The 25820-nt window shown below is 40.6% G+C and overlaps 1 protein-coding gene across 4 annotated transcripts; it reads right to left on the bottom strand.

Annotated features, from left to right (window-relative positions):
• Positions 1–401: 401 nt before the first annotated feature.
• Positions 402–25820, bottom strand: LOC135463571 (uncharacterized). 4 transcript variants are annotated; one of them, XM_064740872.1, is made up of 4 exons: positions 25794–25820; positions 19898–20124; positions 18344–19006; positions 402–3643 (listed from the first exon to the last, which is right to left on the bottom strand). In XM_064740872.1, the coding sequence occupies exons 2-4, from the start codon at positions 20076–20078 to the stop codon at positions 2691–2693; spliced, it is 1797 nt and encodes a 598-aa protein (XP_064596942.1). In that variant the 5' UTR covers positions 20079–20124; positions 25794–25820; the 3' UTR covers positions 402–2690. The 4 variants fall into 4 exon arrangements, with proteins under 4 accessions (XP_064596942.1, XP_064596940.1, XP_064596941.1 ...); XM_064740870.1 differs by lacking the exon at positions 25794–25820 and adding an exon at positions 23835–23916; XM_064740871.1 differs by lacking the exon at positions 25794–25820 and adding an exon at positions 23502–23656.

Here is a 25820-nt window from a genome sequence, read left to right as displayed (position 1 = left end):
TAGGTTATAAATCATTTTTAAACGTAGAGTAAATCTGTGTGGACAGCGTAAAGCAGAGGCCTTTGGCAAATTACTGATGAACTCTTCCACTTAAGACGTACACTTGCACGCCATTTTACTGAAAGACAAGCGGTCATCAACGAGCGTAAAGTCCGATGCAAACCAACCGTCGAGTTGAGATAAGTTGAGTCTGAGACTCGGCATACAAGGCAGCTTAAGACGTTAAAACTAATGAAACAGGGTTCCCCTCAGTCACCCATCAAAATACGACTTTAAGACCGAAGTGCGTACACCTAATCACTCCAGCTGAGCGTCACAAAAGATCCCAAAACAAAGAAAGCGATCAAATTTAGAAATTCCATGCCCGCCTGTTCTTGGCTCACAGTAGAGTATTTCCCGATACACGCAAAGCCCTGACTCAACCAAACCACAATCATCAATACATTGCTTATCTCCAATTTTTAAACTGCAGAATTAACCTGGATACACAGGACCACGTCTTGATCGATATATGTCATATCCATTCTAATCCAGACTTCATCGATCAAAAGTTTTAATCCTTAAAAACAAAACTTATAAGCTTTTCCCATAATAATAAATAAAATACAGACTTCAGCGCTACAGCGCTTCACATCAATATACATTGATGAACAAAGGAAATCAAACTGAATAAATGATTACATTTTTGAACCCATATTGAAAACTTAGAGACAGAGAACATAATGCGGTTTTTCAGGAAAGTACATCATGTGTAATGACAAGAAGCCATAATTAAAATAAAAAAATTGGGAATATAGGTCAATGTTATATTTCAAAGTAACAGTCAATAAAAGAAAAATTTAACGCTTTTCATCTCAATATATTTAACAGGTTGCAAGAAAATAGCGGGAAAATGAAAACTGGTTGATATTGCCCCACAACAGAATAGGGAGAAATCCGTAAATCTTTTAAGCAAGTCCACTTCGAGTAGTATTTAAGTTCAAACGAAGATATGACCGAACCTTGACTAAAATTCCTCTGCCATTAACGCTCAACAGCACCAGTTAAAGCTATTGTGCGTATGTATGCCAGTAGTAATGGCACTATACCATACTATACACTATACTATGACAAAGGATAAGTATACACTACTGTTCCTGGTGAAAGCCTCGTGTCTGACCTACTGGGCTCAACGGAGACCAAACATCTCATGTTCTAATCTCCTAGATTTCAGAACTCCAATAATGTCAGTCTTACTTTACTGCTGCGATATCAATCGATCGTCACAGTGGCTATGTATGTTTAGAGTCCCTTAAAACAGAACATTCTTCTAGTCCTTTTCGGGAGGGTTATAAGGTGTACAAAGCTGTGGTGATATCTGTCCCCTCAAGTAGTATGTACACTGGGCATGTGTGGGTATGTGTCATCGTAAAATACTCGGACTGTATACTAACACAGAAATTTACGTCGAAGATCTAGGGGTGCTTGAGCTCACGATCTGGACTCACCACTTTGCTCCGAAGTAATAATATCATATGTTCGTGAGTGTTAGCTTCCGAATGGAAATATCCAGAGGAAGAACAAACTATATCATTTTTCAGTACCTGAGAACCAAAGTGAAACTCATTAAGTCGAGGTCAAATGTTGAACTAAAAGGACAATGTTATCTACTCGTAAAAAGTTGTAAAAAAGGCCGACTCACTTGTTTCTACGTTGATGGACACTGATTTTATTACTACGCCATACACCATCTCGATGAAAACGTCACAATGACCACTGCCACAATACATCACAATATAAACCACATTTGGTTGTTTCAAAAAGATGAATAAATTAAAATGTCCGCGACATATACATATATAGATAATACATATATTTATATATAAAAAAAATCATCCTTATCATCATCAATAAACTAGTCTCTAATAAGAAGCATTATTTCACCGAATATAAATCACTATTTAGAATTGCTCTTGGTCTAGAAGCTATATGGTTATGCGTTAGTCTCACACAAGTTCATCATCAATATTACAAACCTAACCAACACAAAACATGAGGGCAGGACTCGCAATTACGCGTTTGTCCACCCAGGTCATCATGATACTTTACGGATGTGCTTACTTGGGTTTAACGCCGCACACGTAACTATTTTATTTACATGTATATAACGGCGGTCAGGTTTATGGGTGGTGGAAAATCGGCAACGCCAGGTTAAAAACCACAGCCCCAGGTACCTGGCAAACCTCTTGGTGGACGTCTGAAAGCCGCAGCCGTAGCAAAAAGAGCTGGATTTGGACCGACGGCTACATTAGTCAATGGTTGATCGCCTGCGACAAGGCCTGCACGGCTTCACACAGGTGACCTAGTGAGGGAGCATGATCGATAGATAAGCAGCTCGCTACCCAGTTAAATACACAGATGAGCAAAACTATTGCAGTACATCCCGAAAGAAGGTATAGAATAATAAATATGACAATGAACAGTCCAATATAGAGAGTTTAGGAATACTTCGCATTAAATCCTATAGGCTCTTGGAATGGTCTCTGGGCCGAACAAGTTTTCTGTCTCTTTATTTCGCATTTCTTTTAATGGAAAGTGAGACACAAGTCTACATGTCCGTGGGAATGATATGTGGCCTATTTCATGACTTCAATGAACTTTCCCCAACACTGCTCCTGATATTTTTCGAAGATGTGGACACCACGCTGTTTTCACTCGATACCGCCAGAGCCTACACCTTCTGGATTATCTCCCTTTTGTCCAGAATTATCCGCCTTCCCGTTAGAAGGCTGCGAATCATCACTTCCTCCGCCGACACCTCCTCCTGCGCTGTCCCGACGTATCGAGTCTTGTGGAGAGGAGGAGGAGCGCCCAGTAGCGGAGTTCCGCGTCATCTCCTGTGTAGCATGATTGCTGGAGCCAGGCACCATCATTCGGCCAGACTCGTCCAGTACTTGATTCCTGATCTGAGAGGCCGTCTCAGCATCCGTGTGGGCGTACAGCAGTTTGAAAGGGTCAGATTCCATTTCGCGTATCATCTGAGTGGCGTACAGATTCGTCAGGTGTTCTCTATGCAGTTCCATGTCCTTGTGTGTGTAGCGCTGTTCCATTTGTAGCTCCAGTTCCTTCTGCGTGTAGCGAACTGTTAGCAGGCTCTTCCGCTTGCTGGAGAAGGCGTGCTGGCTGGCAGCAAACACAGGAGACACACCGATGGAGTAAGGGTAACCGTGCTCTCGAAGAAAACGGTCTAAATACGACCTGAGATTTGACAAGGAATAAGGATCATATTCACGACCATCGGGTTTTTTAAGCTCATAAAAAAAGTCGACGAGATAGTTGTCCAGTTCTGTAGGCGGAATTTCCTCGATTCGTCGAAAATCGTTATTTCTGGTCTGCAAGAAACGTTCTACAATGCCAACAACATTCACCATACCCCGGATTGTCGATTCCGCTTTATCGTGGCAGTTCATCACCCGGGCCCGAATGTTCCGTTTGCTTTGACGTCCGATAAACCATGCAGATTCTTTTTTGTTTGGTGTCGGTGCTGTAGCTGGCGCTGGTGCCGTAGTAGGCCAGTTCGGTAGGGGTATACCTCCAGCGCTTGCCATCGACATGTCCGGCACGTTGCCTCCAAAGGCCGCAAAGTTCCTCTGTCCGTCCGGAGCTGGCAATGAAAGCAACTTTATTTCAATGGTGGGTACAAGATATTCACATCATCATGTTGATATTTGCAAGAGATTACTTCAAGGAACACTTCAGAAAAGAGCTACACATTTGCTAGAACAGCACACCTTTTCTTCCATATAGTATAGCTATAGCTCCGTCCACCTGGTAAATACAAGTCGATCTTGAAATGATGTAAGTACGAAAATTAGGAATTCTAATGGATCTTTGAATCCAATAAGATTTCAAGAACACCGTCCAGTACTGAATAATAAAGCCCAACACAGAAAAGCTAACGGAACAGCACCTTAACAAAACCTTTGACCCGATGTCTATATGATATCAACGTCGGTAAAACCTAACACCACATGGGAAAACAAATAAACCAACATGATTTTATTTACTGAAAGCCGATTCTTCCTTGCCAAACAAGTACTAGTGAACTTACAAGTAGTCAAACAAACAGACAAATAATTCAAAATTAAAGTAAAGTATGTCCTGAAAATGTTAACTTAGTGTTAGTAAAGTGTTAGGCGGGCGTTCACAGACCAATCGCAACGCCCATTGAATCTCCGGACGCAATGCTAATGAGCACAACTCAAGCCTTTATTCATTTATTTATTGATTTATGTGGTTGTTATTTTAAGCCATACCAGAGAATTTAACACCTTAACCATGGTAGTCACAGTTTGGGGAAACAGGAGTACCCGCGGAAAACCAACATTGGGTAAGTTACTAACGAACTTTCCTACATGTGACGTACACATACATGACCACCATATTTAATGGTGGAAGACAAATGGTCTTTTAACGATCTTTAGCAAACTGCCACACCAACGTCAACAGCTTGCCGACTGACAGTGAGCGCTGGGTTCAATCTTCATGATTGGGAAATACTGATTTCTCTTGTTGAGAATATTACGGGTAGATTTATACCCTCCGAATTAATCATCCATGCAGCTTCACAAGGGCCACATAACTGACTTAATTACCAAATGTAAGTGACGGTTCACAGAAATTGGAACTTGGGTAACACCTCGTGTGTTATTACAAACCGTTTGCAAGTCAACTGTTGGGAATCCGAGACATTAAATTGCAATAAATCAATTCGCTACAACGGTTCAACTGACAGGACATTCTTCTGCATTTGCCGTCAGTCCTTTTAATCCAGAGCTACTGGCCATATATGCATTGTGTTCATCATCACGTTGGGTATATAAACAGTTTCAACTGAGATACATAACTTGATTAAGTGAACAAACCTAGCGTAGTACACGACTTGGATCATTAAATTTACACACCTAGCAGATCACTGGGTCTTTCCAGCATCACTAAAAATGTCCTTTACATACTTTCTTAATTATCTAATAATTTGTCTGCTGATTTTTGATCTAGAACGTCAATTATGGTTGACGATTGCTATATGAATGTCCTCTTTAATGGCAAGTATTAACTATCCTTCCCCCCTCCTGCGTACATTTTACAACCATAATTTGTTGATCTTTTCCGCACAATACATCGTGAAATAGTAGTAAAGAATGTCACCTGAATGCGTATGTATTTTATCAATTGCTTGCTTGGGTTAGCATCGCTTTTAACACTGTTTCTGTTGTGTCAATACGATGCCACCCTCTAGAAAGACGGTCTAAATGCTAACATATTTAAGGCACTGCTTCACCAGAAATGATACCCCACCTAGCTGGTTGACCAGAGTTCGATACATGCGATTGTATGTGTTCTAACACGGTTATATATAAAATTATTGCCTTGACGATTTGTACTCCATTTGGGAACCCTGTTACTACAGTCAACTTGGTATTTCCATACTATGGCTGACTAATCAATTTTCACGTGGTAGACATGGGTTTTTCAATACACAGAACTCTCACACGATTACTCCAACTGGTTATGTCATGGACATCCACGGCCGTTCAGGAAAACCCTGGCTTGGAATTGGATTTTCTGAGAAAAACCACATATCTGATTTCTTCACATAAAGGAACATGTGTAAGTACAGGGATTTTGAACTCATCAAACGAGAAGATACGAACGTTTCCAGAAGGCTCGCATTTCATTTAAGGTTTTTGAGTTATTTGGTTGATTTTTATTTCAAAAGTCACGTGGACGGATATGAATGAAAACATATTCTGGAGACAGAAACTTCAGAGGAAAGCAACATAGCGCTAGGCTAGCCTCACAAGTGATCCAATGCGTCAGATGCAGCTAAAACTTCAGTGAAATAATGACCACTTATCTTTGGTGCTGTAAAAACTGGGCTAGACTCAATGGAGAATGTGGAAGAGAAGTGTGTCGGCTTGTCCCCTGAGAAACTACTTCCATAACTAGCACATGGAGGAAAATCTAGTACTACATTGTACAGAGCTTTGACTTAATATAATAGAAATCCATGGTGGTACGGGAAGGGATTATCCTCGATAAGGGCACTAGAAGTTATAGAGACTCGCCAGGATACGAACTGATGCTACTTAAACATAAGACTCATTGATAAACTTTCCCTCTCGGCCAACATCTAAGCACAAGAATGAGCAGTGAAACTCAAATCTTCATTGTTTGTTCTGTTTTTCCAGTTTATTTAATCTTAACAAATTAAAGAAAAACAAAAATGCAACACAATTTGAGTCCAACTATTATAAGCAGACCTTGATTACCTTTGAATCAAATAGTTTCAGAGTTTCACAAATTTATTCTGTGGAGGTGAAACTACATACTTGAATGAAGTAGTAGGTCAGAACATCATGGCGTTTCATATATGGATCTGAATCCTGGGGAGGATAATTCTATGACAAACTTTACTTAGTTTTTAAGTAAACAGAACTACATGCACAGATTGCTACACGGCTTCAAAAGCGTATCTTTGTATAACGTCTAACACATATCGGCGTACGGTCTGTACTTACAAAAGTAAAGTGTTGGTCACATTTATGATTGCCAATATAGACAGGGATAAAATCAATCAGAGCTCTATATATGTATATACACGAGGTTAACATACACGTTGGAAGCAGTTGCACCATAGGAAACAATTATTCGCCTACCGAGTTCTTGGAAGTTAAACTTCATACACAGAAGCCTTTCTTGGCCTTCTGCAGAGGGCCACCTACACACACCAAAACACAGGTATTTCCATTCACTAGCCTTCCTGTCCGGCATGATACAATGGGAAGAGGGTTGTGTTGATTTTGCTAGGCATACTATCATGTTCAAAGTTAACTGTGCACATCCTATGTCCTTTTCAGGATGTCTGACACATAAAGACCTGCGTCGAAGTCTTGGCAGTATCTCACTTCACTGGTTGGAAGAGTCCCCTTTACTATGTTCGCTTGGTTTGTTGGAATCAGACAATGCCGACTTTAACCGTTTTTTACGCTTTTCCGAGAGCCATTTGCGTTTGGTCTTAAACACCCTCTGGCTCTCGGCGAACGTCACCGATTTACTGATCGAGCACGGATAGTTGTGCTCCTTCAAGAACCGGTCTAAGTAGGAACGGAAATTCGTCCAGGAATCTGCATCGTAATCCTCTCCGTTTGGTTTCTTCAGCGTCGGGAAAAACTCCGTGAGATAAGAGTCGAGTTCTTCAGGCGGCATCGCCTCGATATTGCGCCTGTCCCCATACTCCTTCCAAATCCACCTCTCCAAGATTCCCACGGAGTTGACGATGTTTCCGATCGTGGGCACCGACTTCTGCTCAACGTTGCGAATGCGCGCCCGGATGTTCTTGTTTCGAAGCCGTTCTGGCACTAGAATGGCAGACATCATTTCCGTCGTCTGGATGTTCATGCCTGTCTCCAGCCCATGCATCCCTTCGGTGGGCCCAACAACAACAACACGGACGGAGGCTGGCAATGAGAGTAAGTCGAGTCTGAGATCATTGGCTGACAAATCCAAGCTCATGCAATAAGTATCTATAGAGGACATATGAGCTGCAGCATCTGCCCTAAACGCCACTCAAAGCAAGAAGATAAACCACAATTTTATTGAGGGAAGCTTTTATCAGATACTGAGGCTTCTGAAAGAAGTGCCTCTTTTCAAAGAAATGTTGTTGAACAAAAACATCCAGAATTTGGTTCATTTATTCATTTTATGACACCAATTTGATTCTTTTGCTCTCTAGCAGGACGAATAAGCGTTATAGATAAATCATTTTTGTCTAACTGCAATATGATTATGCTTTACAAATTATAAACTGTACGCATACTGCAAATGCTCAATGAAATAGATGCAGTAATGTTTACAAAATACAGCCAAATGAAAAAAATCTAGCTCTTAAGGCATTTTCTGTTGGAATCGCCCATCCACCACAAAATCATGGATAACCCCTATGCCCAACAAATACCTCAGATACCAGCAAGGAATCTATCTAACTTGACGTTAAAGATTTGTTCAAAAGCAGCCATGTGCTAAAACAGAATTTCTAACCACGGATCCCTCCAATCACCTGACACACGGTTACTGAACGAATGAACATTCATCTCATCGAAATATGGCTACCAGTCAACATTATCAACCAGTTAACCACTTTCCAGTGGTATCAGCGAGACTGGCTCTGCAAGATGAAAAACTGTCAAGGCTACCTGTACAGATTTTATAACCCAAGAGAAATTCAGGCTATCAAACTTTATCTTTCAAAAGTGTAGTATTACGCCGTTTGCCCTTTCAAACTTGAAAGAAAAAAAATAAATTTATCATATATTTCATCATTTCAACCTCGACATCAGAGCGGATACCCTATCACAAACTTACAGTATGTCGGATTCCTGTCATTGGATAACTTGCTTCAAATCCCAATGTTAATTGCGCGGATGCAGATCACAATATATCGGATCGTTCACATTCGATAACTTTCTTGAAGTCCCGATCTTACTTGTAAACCTCAAATATCATGGGGATGGGGTGAAGTTAAGTAAAGATTATTGCTTCCTTATAAATGCCCTGAATCCTCATAAATGTCGATATTTTCAGGCTCTGTCCCTGACTGTTTCGTTGCCTCTTGTATTTGATAATGAATCGGTTTTAACGTCGACTTTCTTCGTCGGAAGGACAACTGGCTTCTCCTGAATGACGGTGACTTTGTAATGGACCCCTGGTAACCTTTTTCTTGCAGGAAGCGTTCAATGTTAGACCGGACATTTTTAAAAGACTCCGGCTCGTAATTTTGTTGATTTGGTTTTGTGATGACGGCGAAAAAGGCCTCTAAATAGGCATCTAGTTCAAGAGGAGGGATCAACTCAATGTTCCGCGACTCCCGATACGTCGTGAACAACCAGTGCTGCAGAGTCCCCACCGCCGAGGCGATGTTTCGGATGATTGCCCCGCTTTTCTTCTCGGTGCTCTGCAATCGGAACCTCGCCATCTTTGAGAAATACCCGGGCGTGGTTGGGAAGGCAACATCCCATTGCTCATTAGGGAAGTCGTGGCGTCTAATCGTGCTCCTACCTGACACCATCTCTGCAACTGGTAACAAAACGATGATCTGAGCCTTGGGTTATCTGTCAGCGAGGGTCAGTGATGGGTAAATGAGTAACTATGAAAACAGGACAGGTAAATCAGATAATGGATTTAGATGCATAAGGCTGTAGTACGAATCTTTTTCAGATGTCACCTATATTGCAACTGTTGATTCTTTTCAGTCAAAAAAGTTTCGTTTCATTGTTCTGTACGGGTTGCATGTCTTTTTCTTTCCATGCCATGAGGAGCTTGAGAGGATACTACTCAGCGACAAACCAATTATTTGGAGATGTTTCAACCGAACACTGTTACTCAACTTCATACGTTGTAGTATGGTTTGGACATAAGCTGTCTCCTGAACAGAATCCATGAGGAGTCCGATAAGCAAGTTATTCAGAAATTAAGTTCAATGATAACTGCTCTTCATATAAAGTAATCACAGTACACAAGTCTTTCAAGCAAGAACATAACAGAATTATCTGGAGAAGTTTATTCACGGATGGATCAAAGGCAAGCCAATGCTGCAGAGATAAATAATAAATACTATTACTTCAGTCTAAAATGCAGATTGCACGTACAAAATCTCACTATATTTATATGTATAACCATCAGTGCTTTTTCAGAGAAAAAAACGCCCACACAAACATGCTCTAAACACAAAGCAATACCATACATTTCAGAGAAAAGTTAGTACAGCCAAGATTTTCAAACTGAACAGAGGGCAACCTGCAGAAGGCGGTCCGTTGCTTAATACTTCTGCATACTGGTCATGTATTATATTATCATTAGTCTCCTTAGGCATAGCCCTGGGATTCTTCGCACAAAAATTAAACACAAAATGTTTCTTACATGTAATGGCTAGGTATTAACAATGCATGATTCAATTTTTTTATTCAACTATTTAACCGTCATACATGTATCAGGGTTCACAGAAGTCGTCTGGACGAGCCGGTATTCCGTCCGTCGATTGAATAAAAAAGTCAATAACTATTATACTTATTCAATTTAAGGCTGTTTTTTGAAAGAATTCACAATATTGAAAATTTTACATAAACTCAATTTAAACATATCCAAGTTCCGCGAACCAACCTGCTCGCGTTACGAGTTACCTGCCTTTTACGAAAATCTTCATGACCTTCGGCGTTGATTAGATTTAAGAAGGCAATTTCTGGAAGAAGAGGGGCGTATGCCGTATGAAATCCTCTGTGGTCTATGCCAAATCGGTCCTCACGAATAATTTGACCTGATTCGGCTTCCGATCGTTCTGTTTTTGACATTAAAGTTGCGCAAGTGACTGCATGTGAGCGCACGTGGTTTGACTGATTTTGTTACCCTGACGTCAGGTGGCGGCAATATTTTCAGCTCCTTTCGAGACAAGCACGCAGACCGTATCCAGATTTCGTTTTCGGGAGTCTGAGTTGATAAATGACTTATAGCAGCGAACTTAAAACCTTCTCTGCCAGATATAATCATTTACCAGAGACATCGATAAGCTATAAAAGCATGTTTTTTATTCAAAGACTGAACAAGGAGATGTGTGCCAGACAGGACTTCAGGCCGTCGAGATCCAGCCGTATTCGTCGTGGAAAAAAGTGACAATTCACTTTTACATAAAGTAGCAGCGTATTTTATCTGTAAATATTTTAAATGTGTAGCCTCTTGTTTTAAATATCATTTTAGTCCATACTTCATGGGGTAAATCACCGTGGGCCTCTTAATTTTCTCATTATCGGTGGCTGACTTTCGCGGTAAATTTCATGTGATCAGTCCCAGTCACTAAGTCAAATCAGACTTGGATTTGAACTGCTTTTGTTGGTTGAAATCTGCGATTATTTTGACCAGTTAGGATAATATTTCAAGAGAATTTAGATAATGCACAGACGATTCATCTGGATGCACTATGAAGATTAGTTTCTAATATATATGTAAGGTGTTGCATGATTTTTGATTTTCTCAAATGAGTTTTTCCCCCCTTTACATCATTTCTGACATTTCCTTTTTGCCAACTGAGAGTGACAACCACATATTCCATAAACCACTGATGCATGACCATTCTGTCTTGATGAAGGACTACTGAATATTTTTTAAAAGTGATGTTAAGACCAATTGCTCATGTTGTGAGTTCAGTCAATCTAGACTGATGCTGCAGGCTGTAAGCTTTCTGGGCAGGTCTTCACCCTTCACTGGACTAGTATCCTGAAATACATGTAACTGCAATGTGTGCCGATTGTCAGCTTGCAGCATCAAGTAGCTATAGGAGGCCAGCTTGAATTCATATATAGGCGGTGACAACTAGATCAATCAATGAAGTATACTAACGAACAAAAATATTCAATTTTCGTATCGCAAATGGTTTGTTGAAACAAAAAAAAAACTCAATTTCAGTTGGAAAAAAAAATCCAGAAAGTGGTGGTCGGTACGTGGAAAAATGACTTCCATAAACCCTTGTTTATATATATGTAGATTCAGAAGTGTGACAGAAGATTCAGAACGTGCAGATATTTGTTAAATATGCAGACTGAAGACTATAGTGAGCTGTGGGATCAAAGCCTATCTGAAGCACAAATGCAGAACAGCAATAAACCTGTCGATAGACTTCGCATGTCACCTAATCAAGATTTATAAAAGTACTTCCACATATTATGTGGCTACTACATAAAAAAATAAAGCAATGAGACTTCACATTCTTGATGAAGGTAATGGGCCCACTATTGGATTGTGGACGTTAAATGTCTCTCAAAATACTGGTTACTCAAGCACCACAGATTCAGACAAAGATAATGTTCTTTAGTTGTTGCCGAGCGAGCATATCAATGGCTGGGCTTCACCACAAGATGCTGCAACCTGCCCTGGGCTTCACCAGAAAGATGGTGCAATCTACTCTGGGCTTCACCAGACAGATGCTGCAACCAGAACTTGAGAAGGATGCTGCCATCTGCTCTGGGCTTCATCAGAAAGATGCTGTAATGTGCCCTGGGCTTCACCAGAAGGATGCTGCAATCTGCCCTGGGCTTCACCAGAAAGGTGCTGCAACCAGCAATTGAGAAGGATGCTGCAACCTTCTCAAGTTCTGCTTTACCAGAAGGATGCTGCCATCTGCTCTGGGCTTCACCAAAAAGATGCTGTAATGTGCCCTGGGCTTCACCAGAAAGATGCTGTAATGTGCCCTGGGCTTCACCAAAAAGATGCTGCAACCTTCTCAACTTCTGATTTACCAGAAGGATGCTGCAACCTGCTCTGGGCTTCATCAGAAAGATGCTGTGATGTGCCCTGGGCTTCACCAAAAAGATGCTGCAGCCAAAACTTGAAAAGGATGCTGCAACCTTCTCAAGTTCTGCTTTACCAGAAGGATGCTGCCATCTGCCCTGGGCTTCACCAGAAGGATGCTGCAACCTGCCCTGGGCTTCACCAAAAAGATGCTGCAGCCAGAACTTGAGAAGGATGCTGCAACCTTCTCAAGTTCTGCTTTACCAGAAGGATGCTGCCATCTGCTCTGGGCTTCATCAGAAAGATGCTGTAATGTGCCCTGGGCTTCACCACAAGATGCTGCAACCAGAACTTGAGAAGGATGCTGCAACCTTCTCAAGTTCTGCTTTACCAGAAGGATGCTGCAATCTGCCCTGGGCTTCACCAGAAAGATGCTGCAACCAGAACTTGAGAAGGATGCTGCAACCTTCTCAAGTTCTGATTTACCAGAAGGATGCTGCAACCTGCTCTGGGCTTCATCAGAAAGATGCTGCAACCAGAACTTGAGAAGGATGCTGCAACCTTCTCAAGTTCTGCTTTACCAGAAGGATGCTGCAACCTGCTCTGGGCTTCACCAAAAAGATGCTGCAACCTGCCCTGGGCTTTAAAAGACTGATGCTGCAACATGTGCTTAAAATGTGCATCGTGCTCCTTTTTCACAGAGCAAAATGTCAATAGACAGGCAGTGGAAAATACTTCGCTAGGGGTCTAATCAGCGTAAACAAACTAGAACTTTCAAGTTGTGCAAATTAGCCAACATAAAATTGCAAGACTTTCCACTAAGAAACTGACAAATACTTCCACAGGCATATTAGCTTTGACTCTGATACACAATCCTGTTGAAAACACAGTTAAATTGCATGTGTTAAATATAGCCATAGTGCATACAAAAGTTATTTATCCTTCATATTCAGTTTTAATTATATTACCAGGGTAAACCATATTGTGAGTTCTTTTCTGACCATGATGGGGCATTTAGACTGTCTCAATTAATAACATTGGTAAAGCAAATATTAACTTAATTAAGTTGCTTTTTCACAGCCCTGTGTTCTGCAGCACATATAAACTTTTTTCAAGATCCAGTCAAATGCTCTATAGTGTCATAGTCAAAGTTAGCTTGCCTAATCATTTCTTCCTGCATCAGTTTTTCTTGTCGTTTTTTAACCAGGGTTTTCCGACGTTCCTTAAAGGCATGCTGGCTGCTTGCGAAATAATCCGACCTACAGATAGAATATGGGTATCCATGCTCTTTCAGAAAACGTTCTATGTATGATCTAAAGCTGACAAACGAATCTGGATCGTAATGGCCACCGTGTGGTTTTGTTACTTCAGAGAAAAACTCTGCCAAATAGCCATCTAGCTCATGGCATTTGATGGTTTCAATTGTCTGGCTCCTGCCATGCTTCTGGAACAGCCATGACTCAAAGCTTCCAACAGCACCAACAATATTTCCAATGGTTTTCTCAGATTTTTGCTCTATGTTTATGATTCTAGCTCGAATGCCTTTGGTGTCCCGATGACGTGAAGAGTACGAAAACCCAGAGCTACCCTCCGCTCTTCCCTCTGTGCGTCCTTGCCGTCTACCGGTCAGGCGTGGCCAAACCATGTACTCCGGCTCTGGAACGGGCAAGGAAACGGATTTCAACAGTCTAGCACCCACAAATACCCCTCAATACACTACTCAGCATGTATTAAAATTTGAAAAATTTCAATCCAGTACTGAACTGATTGATTTACATCTCCTTGTATCCCACCTGGAGGAGTGTAACAACTGGTTCGTTGATGGTTTTTGTCTGCAGTTTGGGGAGAATGAACAGATTAAGCCAGCCAGCATGCGCTAAGTACAGAGTACATATCACCCAAACTGAACACAGGAAGTAATGCTGTATTTCAAAGCCCTCATTAAATGGCATAACTGTTAAAACCTGAATTATGATCACATGCTAATAATGATGATGTCGAAGCAGAAAGTCAAAAGCTGTTCTGAAAGAAGAATCACACGCAGACCGCACAGGAAACAGAATTATTTTCACTTGTATCTGCTTTTATCGGCTTTTTAAAGCTAAGGTCAGGAAAATTTCACTTATACGACACCAGAATTTTGACCTAAAAGGTAATTATTTTAATGCAAACTGTGCATAAACAGGAATTCAACATTCAATACTGGAAGTAATGTCGCTTTTACAGTTAACGCTTGGTAATAAACAAAACAATCGGTTCTTTTAAATAGCAATGAGCTAACCACCAAACAAAATGTATCAAATTTTGTCAAATGGTAAAACAATGCTTAAGGAATTAAGAAAACTTACATGTTGAAGGAATCATTGTAAATAATACATGTACTATCACATGTGATGTATTGGAATGTTTGGTGAAAAACTAGAATAAATTTGTGCACGTCAACTATTCAATCATACTTCTACATCACCAAAAATGATTTTAATCTCAACAATCATGTGTTTTATGCTTGGCAGGAAAAACACTTTACGTAATGATCTGTCGTACAGGGGTAACCATGTAAATGAGGTTTGCTGAATACCATCTACATACTGGTCTAAAAGCAATGCTTCTCACACGTGGATTTATTTCATCAACATCACAAAGGGTTATGTGATGGAAATTACTACCCTGCTTGTCACAGTTGCTACAGTTGCATGTGGATGTAACGGTGACAGTTGTACATTTGTAACATCTTGTGTATTTTGGAATCTGTCTTTCTAAGATAGTTTTTTATATCCTAATTTACAACTACCTTATGGGACTTCATATAATAACAAATGGCATCACCCATTTTGCCAATACAGCAGACACAAATGATGCGGTACATTCAAGCAATATTAGCGTCATCCTGACATAAATACCCTATTCAACCTCATATTTGCCTGATTTACAGAAATTGTCTAAGGATTTATACAGTTTCTTATGGCTTTCTTATTATCATTTTATTATTTGCAGGCACGTTCTCTTCTAACTTCTAACTGATCTACCAACCTAAATCATACATGAATACTAAGTGTATGTACAGTGGGTATATAAAAATAACCTGCTCACATTTGTAGGTCTACTGCCACCCACATACATATTCATTAATTATTGTCTTCAAGGTACTGATTAAAAGTAATTCTTCCATTTCATTGGAACTGAGAGTTAATTCTTACATGAAATCTATGGATCGAAGCCGACATTTGTAAACCAACTGTACACAAGTCATATGAGACTTCCCACCAGCAAGGCCTACTATAAATATTCAGTCAGGAATAAAAGGCAGCAGATTCTAAAGCTGCACATAGGCTTTACTTTCAATTTTAATACCCTCCTGCTTCCTCACTGAAATCCTAAATAACTGTTTCATCATCTATCAGAAACACAGAATGAGTAGCAATCCTCTCGATTCTATAAAATATGACTATCCCAGTTCCATATCAAGGCATATATTCAGACATGTAAACAGAATCTTTTCACAAGCAATTATAAACTGTGTCGTTTCCTCTCGAAACAGAAGTACAGGAATCTTGACACTTCACCAAACATAAATTGCAAAAAGGCAAAACGTAGCTCTATACGCACATGAATCTACACATACAGATTTCTAAACAAAGTGGCAAGGTGTGTACGTACATGTACGTGTATCTGAACACATAGTGGCAAGGTTTTCTCCAAACTATACCACGAATTATGGCATCGTACATCGTACACGTCTTACTGTTTAACTGAATCATGCATACAAGTAGTAAGGGGATGATTTAGCAGAACTAGAATACTTGGGGCAGTAACATGGCAGGGCAGTAGAAACATAACATCTTTCATTGATGCATGGAAATAATTCAGCAAAGATTCTTTAGCTGTATGAAACATGATTAAAATATATTCTGTGAGTCTTGAGAACCAATGAATAAAAGATGAAATGCAAGATAGCTGCAAGGTTAAATTCCGACTTTGTCAATGTGTTTTGTAGAAATTAAACAGGGATAACAATATGACTTTACGGCGCAGTCAACTTCATTTTGGGAGTTATGCCCCTTGATTAAAATGTCTGTCAAATTCCAAGTACACATTTTTTGTTCACTCTTGCAGATATCATGTGTGTATCAAATGTACAAACAGGTTATAAGACAGCAGAAATAAAAACCAAAACCAGACTTCTTGCTACATCCAAAATTTCAAATATTTAGCAAGGTTTTTCAATTCCCAGACAATATAGAGAAGCTGTAAAAAGACACCAGAGAGTTATCTTTTTGTTTGAAAGTTCAAAGTTGTCAAACTACATGTACATGAGAGACATTAATGCAATCATTAACTTCATAATAAATTAGAACTCTATGCACACCTGAGTGTATGTGTACATTTGTAACTCATGCCAAATAAAATATAGCCAATTTTAAGCTACATTTTATCCCACAAAAAATAATCAGTTGTCATATGCAGACATTGATGGTGTACGCTTAGCCATGCTTAAGAATTTTGAAGAATTTCCAGAAAAAAAAGGGAAATTGTTTTGGGCAATTATCCGTTGAAGTCAACTGCAAAATACTACTGAATGAATCAGAGTAATTACAGCACGAAAATAAAATCATGATCCATATTTTTAGTTTTCCAGATTTTTATAAATTTATGTGCACTAAAAACCAGACCTCAGCAACCCTGACAAGCCATCTTACATGTGCAGAGGCTGAATGGCTGAATCCATGTACATCAGTGACAAGAAAGGAAGTCCGGTTTTGATTTAGTAAAGTGCGTGCTTCATGTGAACATAAGACAGAATAAATCAGTGTTACTTGGATGGAAGTTCCTTTCAGCTAGGAGGGTGAGGGGAGTCGCTGGCTCAGTAATATATGGTGTCACCCTCTCTACAGAAGATACATGAGTAAGGCTGTGGCTTTACATCTTAGATGTATCTTTGTAATGTACCCGGGGAGCTGCACAGATTTTCTGAAGACCCAGTTTGGCTTTTTCCACATACAAATGTGTCAATGTATTAAAATGTATCCACAAAAAATGATAACCATAATGCTAACAATAGTTGAGGGCTTGCATACATGTAGAACGTGTAGAGACCAGCGTTCTGAAAGGTTCATGAAAAGCATCTACCATACCAACATCAGATTTTACTGTGATTTTTAGTGACCACACATCCACATTGTTACTTAAAATTGTTCTCTTCAATTGGCGTAAGCATTCAGTGGCAAAAACCTGATGTGGTGTTACTGTTCCCAACAAGATCGGAAAAGGCCACCTTAGAATCTAAAATGCATTTTACTAGGCTGAAAAAATTCTAAAAAAAAAAAAACAAAAAAAAAAAAACAAATACATAACACTTCTTTTTATGAACAGAGTTTAATTTTCTCTTTTAATATATACTTTGTGTAAGTGTTTTTCCTGCTTTTAGATGTAGAAAAATCACAGACCAGTCATATCAGATGCCAGTTCCATAAAGTCTGCTTTGACTTATGTCAAAATAAAAATCTTGACATAATAGGCGGTTTACTACAACAGAGATTTGAATATCTTTGGTGTCTTTCAAAACATACCATTTATTAGGTGTTCCCAATTTCAAACTCAGATGTGTTCAAATCCCAATTCAAATTTTGAGGTAATGTATTCCACCAGAATTTTTGGCCTGTAGAAATTCAATTTTATTCTTTTAAAAGCACATGTATAAACATGCGAAGGTCTTGAAATGATAACATAGGTTTTTCTTTTATCTGGAATTAACCAAACTTCACAAAAATACTCATTTGAAAACAAGCAGAATTTTAGGTGGAATTCATGTGCATGTACAGTTTACAATTCAAAACTGGGGTGCGTGCTGCACTGGTCTCGGACCATAGTAGACCACAGTTAACAATCAACCTCTGGCCATTACATACTGCCTAAAGTTGCTTCTCCAGATTCGCTTTCCAAGGGAACTTCCATTCTAGTACACAACTGTCCACATGATGCACGACTTTCAATAAATTAATGGTTAGACAAAGCAAAGTGTAAGCCTCACCTGCTGATCCGCTGGTCCCAGGCCGTGCCCCGTCACTCGTCGACGGAGATGACATGCTAGCAGGGGCGTTTGCTGCACTGAACCGGGATGCCAAATTACCTCCCCTTGACTGCTCTTCTAACAGACTTGCATCACTTTGACTTGGATCGTCTGTCTCTTGAAAAGAGTCGCCGATAACAGACATAAAGCTTTGGTTTGACGGAGATTCGACTGCTGAATTATCATCACCTGCTGCCTCAACGCGGCGAGCTTTTGGGGTGCCACCCGTGAAAGTGTTCGAGGAATTCTGCCCAGGAAAAAAGCTGCCTTCCGATTGCGAATATAAGGATTGATCACTACTCTGGAAACTCTCTGCTGTCCTTTTTCTCGTGCCAGCACCATCGTGCTTATGCACTGAAACTGGATAAATACCTTCTGACATTTCCTCCTTGATTGCCTGAACTTCAGGGGATAATCTGTCCGACACATATTCCACACCTTCCACAGTTTCTACACTTCTATTGTTCTGATACAAACGCGATGAGTCTCTACTTGGTAACCTTGCTTTCTGCGTAAATGAATTGTGAACTCCGCCATGCCCTGTTAGACTGCTAGGCAGACTGTGCAGAGGTGGGTTGATGTGACCCTTGAGCCAGGAGGGGTCTGGCGATTCCCCTGAACAATCTGAAATGACGACGACGACAATGATTTACATGATGGTCCCTCCAATTTCTTCATGCAAACTACTGTGGTGAAGGTTTCCACAACTTTCCATTGACACTTTACACATTATGATTTACAACAGATTATTGGAGCAGATGCAAGAACACGAGGGTTAAAATGTGTACGCTTTAGATTTCTATTTCAAAACTACTCATCACAGAACAGGAGGAAAATAACAACCCTACCTCAGGTAGATAAACAATCCCCCTGCCTTTCATGATTTGCACAAAAAACAAGTAGCAAGAGTTGTATTTAAACCGTTATACTCACTACCCAGCTGCCTACTGGGTGATGCAAGACAAATGCTTCAGCCAAATGAGCAAAGTTGTCCAAAAAATAATCTGATTTCTTTTTGCCTACTTGCCTACCTGTGTTGAATAAGTGAGAATGTCTCACTGAACAGACTATTCAACTTAAGACTGTGACCTGGCTTATTATCAGGTAATGAGGCATGTAAACATTACAATTCATTTGATCATTTATTTATCTGATTGGTGACAGATTGGTACTCAATATTTCACTTTTATGACGGCGGCCAGCATTATTGTGGGTGGAAAGCGGGCAGAGCCCGGGGGAAACCCACAATCACTGACAGGCTGCTGGTGCATCTTCCCACATACCATCAAAATTCACGTACAGTAAATGCAACAAATTTTCACCCAAAAAATAAAAGTCATAAAATACCAGGTGAAACCTGATTTTCCAGTAGGCTATCAGCCTCTCTTACAAACAAACCTCAAAACACCTTTCTAAGGTCAATAGAAATCTCAGAATCAGGCAAATGTGTGACTTTGTCACGTGGGCATTTCAAGGTCATTTACCATGATCATGGGCAGGAATCACACGACTTACCCAGAGATATTGTGCCTTTTGATTTGTACTCTGAAATGCGTAAATCCACCCATATTGCAAACTGTGAAAGCACTAGCGGTTCATTGGTCAGCTCTCCAATAATGCATGCAAATTTGTTCTGCACCCTTTCCAGAGTAACACCCATTGTGCTGATGAAGAGTCGGAGAAAAACAATCAACATCAAACGGCCTCTCAAAGAAAACAGCCTTAGAGATTCAGTGGGAGATCTGAAAGAAAAACAAGATGGGATTAACTTTTCTGAAAACACATTCAGGATGTCTGGGAATCAAAATAAGAATACACTACCTTATTTCACCGGTTATTCCAAAAAATCTACATGTAACTACATGCAGATCTGCTATGTTACAGGTGTGGCAGGACATTTTGGCTTTGGACAGACATGTCTGCTCTGCTGACAATGTTTTTCTTTTTTCATTTTTTTAGATAGTTGTCATCAACCTTACAGAAAAATCTGTGTATGTCAGCCATACTTTAGTATATGTAATTAGCCACATTCACATTTCATGTCTTGCTTTTTTATACGCGCCACAAACAGAGCAGCTGTGGTCAAATCAGCACCCTGTCATGCACAGTGGCTTTTCAAGTTTGAGGCTGAAACTACATGTATCCAATGAAATAGAAACATTTTAAAGTAACAATATGCTGAGTGTCTCAATTTATTTATTTATTTGATTGGTGTTTTTACGCTGCCCTCAAGAATATTTCACTTGTACGACTGCGGTCAGCATTATGGTGGGTGGAAACCGGGCAGAGCCCGAGGGAAACCCACAACCATCCGCAGATTGCTGGCGGACTTTCCCATGTACTGCCGGAGAGGAAGCCAACATGAGCTGGACTTGAACTCCGAGCGACCGCATTGGTGAGAGGCTCCTAGGTCATCACGCTGCGCTAGTGCGCTAATCAAGTGAGCCATGGAGGCCCCGAGTGTCTCAAGTTTCTTTAATTTATTTGATTGGAGTTATCCTGTACTCAACGACATTACTATAAAATGGAATATGACTTGCAATGTACCGTCTCAGTGACACAGATATTTTATATTTTATGCAGCAAGTATGCCACCTCTACAAGGGTCAGAGGTCACCAAGTGAAAGCTAGCATCGAGTTCCAATGTACTGTGAGATCTCACAACATTCCAACTCAAGAAATGGTGGCGTAACGGCTTATATGGGTGGACTTCAGCTTTACCACACAACCTATATACCTGCCTAGCTGGTATGCAAAACAGCAAAGGGCTTTCCATTCTTCTAATTTTCATATTGATGCAATGTGACCACGAGTGCAAAAGCCTTTTTTTCTGCTGAACTTTACAGAAAGATGAAAGATATTATGGCTGTAGTGAAGAGTTGGGTTCAATGAAGAATCTGCTTTTCCCCCTAACCATTGGCAGCACCCTATTCCTTACATTTCAAGATATGGTGTTGCTACTAGTCCGACATTGCTCTCACATTAGGCATGAACAAAAATTTTGTTCGATCATGGATAGCCCCTAACCAATATTTAAGTTTGCTCAATTTAAATATCTGATTCAGTTGCCATGACAGTTTATCACGATATTTAAGACAAAAAATTACTCATCAAATATGTCACCACAACCTGAAGTCTGCAGACACCTATGTTCCTGATCTTCTTGTACGGAGATTTAACGTAAGCTCAACGTTAATTGGTTATTTCCTAGGCCGCATTGGCCTGAGATTCCTTGCTCATGCTCGAAGTGACCTACTGTACTGATGACCTCAAAGTATCTAACAAGGGCAGATAACTGCAAAACTTTATAAATGGATCCTACTCTGATGTTAATTTGGGGCCATCTTTGGATGATAAAATTTTTTGCCGAACCCACCATCTGGGTATTTACTGAAACGCGGGGACCACTGATCACTCATGGCCAGATTCCAGTATAATGCTTACAAAGTGCTATGCTCTAGTTCAATTCTGATGCAAGCGCGTTAGATCGTCCTAAAATACACATATACCTGTACCCCGACAATTCTGAAAGCGAAAATATATATGCGCATTTTGCCACAATCTCTACTTGCAATTACATCACCATTCTCCTGTAAATCTTAGACGAGTGAGTGAGTGAGTGCTTGGGGTTTAACGTCGTACTCAACAATTTTTCAGTCATATGACGACGAAGGAATCATTAGGGTGCATGCACGTGTAATGTGCCTCCTTGTTGCAGGACGGATTTTCCACCGCTCTTTTATTTAGTGCTGCTTCATTGAGACGACTTACCGAAGACAAGTAAGCCGCCCCGCCCGAGCCATTATACTGATATGGGTCAACCAGTCGTTGCACTATCCCCTTCATGCTGAACGCCAAGCGAGGAAGTTCCTCTTTTTTAAAGGTCTTAGGTGTGACTCGATCAAGGATTGATCCTGGATCTACCGGTCCCGAAGCGGACGCTCTAAAATCTTAGACGAGTCAAAAATATTTTTTTTTTACTGCAAACTCAATCTGAGATTTCACACAAATTGTGGGGTCCGTCATTCTGCTCCATAGCCTTCAGACAATCGCGAATTCTCTCCTCTGCAGTAACATGGCTTTCTGTCTTTCAGAACTGACAGCCAGCTGATCAAAACACAGAGACGTGGTGAAAGGTCAGCCACGCATGTGCGTTGAGCAACAACCCGATTTATTAGGTCACGATGTCGTCACGGCATGTGAGCGTAAGTCACAACTATGAATTATCTTGGATTTGCTGGCCTTCAAGGCTACAGAATGTGGAAAAAATTTGCCAGAGGAGGAGAAAATACCTTGGTGAACATAATTTGTTGGAGTTTTGCCCATTAAATGCATGTAATGCTTGATTTTGCACACATTTTTGTGCGTGGCCTTTCTTATTTATTTATTTATTTGATTGGTGTTTTACGCCGTACTCAAGAATATTTCACTTATACGACGGCGGCCAGCATTATGGTGGGTGGAAACCGGGCGCAGCCCGGGGGAAACCCACGACCATCCGCAGGTTGCTGGCAGACCTTCCCACTTACGGCCGGAGAGGCGTGGCCTTTCTATGCGCTTAGCTGTTTTTAAATACCACTATTTAACCTGGATGGCTATTCATGTGATTTACGCCTAACCCCATATTAAAAGATCACAGCCGAGATCTTTGGCTACCATCAGAGCAATCTGTACTGCTCTCAGTTTGTTATTTCGATCGCGCATGGGATGCTGCATTGTGACATGTCTTATTCGGCAGGAGGAAGTGGTTTTGCCTACCGGTACCAGATAGGTCTGTCATGTAGTAAACAAAGAAAACCTGGTAACAAACCATAACGCCAGATCAACTTATAATCTTCCAACCAACAATTAATCAGAGAAATCTAAATTCTGGAGACCAATTATAGCAGCTCACTACATGAAGCACACAATTCGATCGGCTGTTGCATACATGAACACCAAACTAGACCTAGAAGCCGATCCGAATGACGCAGTCACAGCCTCACACAATGGCCGCGGCGGCGTTCACTCAAACAATGTAACAGTAAATCCTGCACTCAGGGACTTCGTCATTCAGTAACCCACACGCACTATATGTGCCACAACGACGCGATTTTCTGCAAATAGGTGATTATCTTACCTTTGTAACACCCTGACATAATTAAGAGGTTTATCGAAAACACATTTGTGTTTTTTAAGGCCTCTCAGAGAGCTGTCCGATGCGAACAATGTTCAGTCAGTCGAACGATCGCCTAGTCCCTCAATCACCTTCCTATCTACCCATAGATTGACCAGCTAAGGCAAGCCACGCGCATGCGCAGTAGGCGACAAGTCGATCTAAAACAATGCAGGCAAAAAGCTTTCAGGAAAACCACAGTGAACTCGAAGCGTTAATAGTGTAAAGATGCCATTATTTCTGTCAAAACCCTCGTCGACTTACAAGGTCGTTTATTAAGAACCTCAATATACTCACGGCTCGCCCGAAGCAGCAAAAACAATTTCATGAAAACGTCCGCGATTTTCATCCTATGCACTACGGTTTGCGAATAATGGCGGCAAGCTCATGTAATGATCGATAAGTGAATGTGTAAGGGATAAAAGTTTCCAGCAAAATTTTTGCGATTTTTTTCGGTTTACCTTTTACGAATCAAATCGGTAAGCCTTTATCTATTACGCGGGTCCAATCTTTTTAAATGTGGGGAAAATAAGGGAAAATGACGAAAAGGCGTTTTTTTTATACCCGGTAATATTTTATCGATTAGTTTTGGCTGCATCAAATGTAGGTTATGGTTTATAATACTACCATTCAAGTAGGAGCTAACAAGGGAGAAGTCATTTTACTACATGTATTTGAGTCTGCTTAAAACTTGCCCAGAGTGTCGATTACGCTTGACCAACGAGCTATTGCTTGGTCGTATGTTCGAATCCAGCTCTGGCTACTTAGGTCTTTACAGAAGGCATGAGATTTAACGTTGTCAGCAAGTTAGAAAGTCGGTGGTTTACACCGCGGACTCCCATCCCTCCACCCACAGGCCTGATCGTCATATTGCATTTACATGTAAGTGAAAAATTAATTCTTTGAGAACGGCCTTAGACACTAGATAGCAGACCTGCGTGATCTATATTGGTTGGCGGTCTGACGCAGCACAATGACTTCAATGCCTCTGACCTAACTGGGGTCGCTGTGAGTTCAAGTCCAGCTCGTATGTATAAGGCGCGCTGTGTTCCTTAAAGGTCGCAGGTGGGAAGGTCTACCATGAAGCAACCTGGGGACGATCGTGAGTTTAATTTTCCATCCCGGTTTACTCCCACCATGCGGCTGGACACCGCCGCAAAGGTGAAATATTCTTGAACAAGGCGCGTAATGAAAACACCAGTCAAATAAATAAACACTCTTTCGTTTTTAGCCTAATGTAGGCTTATCGCATTAAAGAAAAAGTCTACTCCAGAATTCTTCATCTCCATACACATAATTCAGATCATCCAGAAAGAGAATCATGAAAAAGCAAAGCAAATGCAATAACATAATGCAATGTCGACAAACCCAATAGCACAGTTGGTAGAGCGTCACACCTAAGGCCTTACAAGAGGAAGTTGTAACTTCCCCGCTTGGCGTTCAGCATGAAGGGGGTAGTGCACCCACTGGTTGATTCGTATCAGTATAATGGTTCGGGTGGGGCGGCTTCGGTAAGGCCTCTCAATGAAGTCCGTCGTGCAACAAGCAGGCACATTACATGCATTCTAAGGATTCCTTCGTCGTCATATAACTGAAAACTTGTTAAGTACAACGTTAAACCCAAAGCACTCACTCACTCACTATATGTCGACAAATAGGCCGGTCGATTTGTTTGTTTAATTATCAGTTAGTTGTTATTATTTTTTTTGTTTTTGTTTTTTTTTAACGAATTAATACGTGTCATTTGAAACACTGCATTCCATCCCCTTTGCCTTTTCATACGACGCAAATTGTGACCAGTGACGTCACATCATGCAGGTTTATGGCACGTAACACACACACTTCAAACCTGGTATAGAATGCAGTCAAGAGGAATGCACATATAGGCCTATAGCTGAATGCATTCGCGGAATGTTCCTTTGAACCATGCACGAACCATAAACTTCAATTCAGAGATATGGAAACCATTGCAACAGTTATGCAGTATCCGCAGTCTTGTTTATACATGATAGGTGTTTTACGCCTTACTCAGGAATATTTCACTTATTCGAAGGCGGCCAACATTATGGTTGAAGGAAACCGGGAAACCTATGCATGAACATTGGCTTGTTTGCAGACCTTCCCGCGCACGTATACGACCGCAGAGAAAGCCGGCTTGAACTTGATTTTCTGCAATTTGTAACAGTTGGTCTACACAAAAGTACTATAAAGAAATAAAATCTATCCAGGGGTGGCCACAGATGATAGAAGCTTTACCAAATGAGGTAGCCGGCTTGAATTTTT

This window comes from Liolophura sinensis, chromosome 3 (assembly GCF_032854445.1).
Source record: "Liolophura sinensis isolate JHLJ2023 chromosome 3, CUHK_Ljap_v2, whole genome shotgun sequence".
Classification (NCBI taxonomy): domain Eukaryota; kingdom Metazoa; phylum Mollusca; class Polyplacophora; order Chitonida; family Chitonidae; genus Liolophura; species Liolophura sinensis.
This window is presented reverse-complemented; position numbering and strand designations above follow the sequence as displayed.

Excerpts from the sequence above, each read along its gene's own strand:
- LOC135463571 (XM_064740872.1), bottom strand. The coding sequence starts at position 20,078 with ATGTTGATTGTTTTTCTCCGACTCTTCATCAGCACAATGGGTGTTACT. Across the intron at positions 19,007-19,897 it reads AAAAGGCACAATATCTCTGG|ATTGTTCAGGGGAATCGCCA; the intron begins GTAAGTCGTGTG and ends TCGTCATTTCAG. Across the intron at positions 3,644-18,343 it reads TGGGACCAGCGGATCAGCAG|CTCCGGACGGACAGAGGAAC; the intron begins GTGAGGCTTACA and ends TTTCATTGCCAG.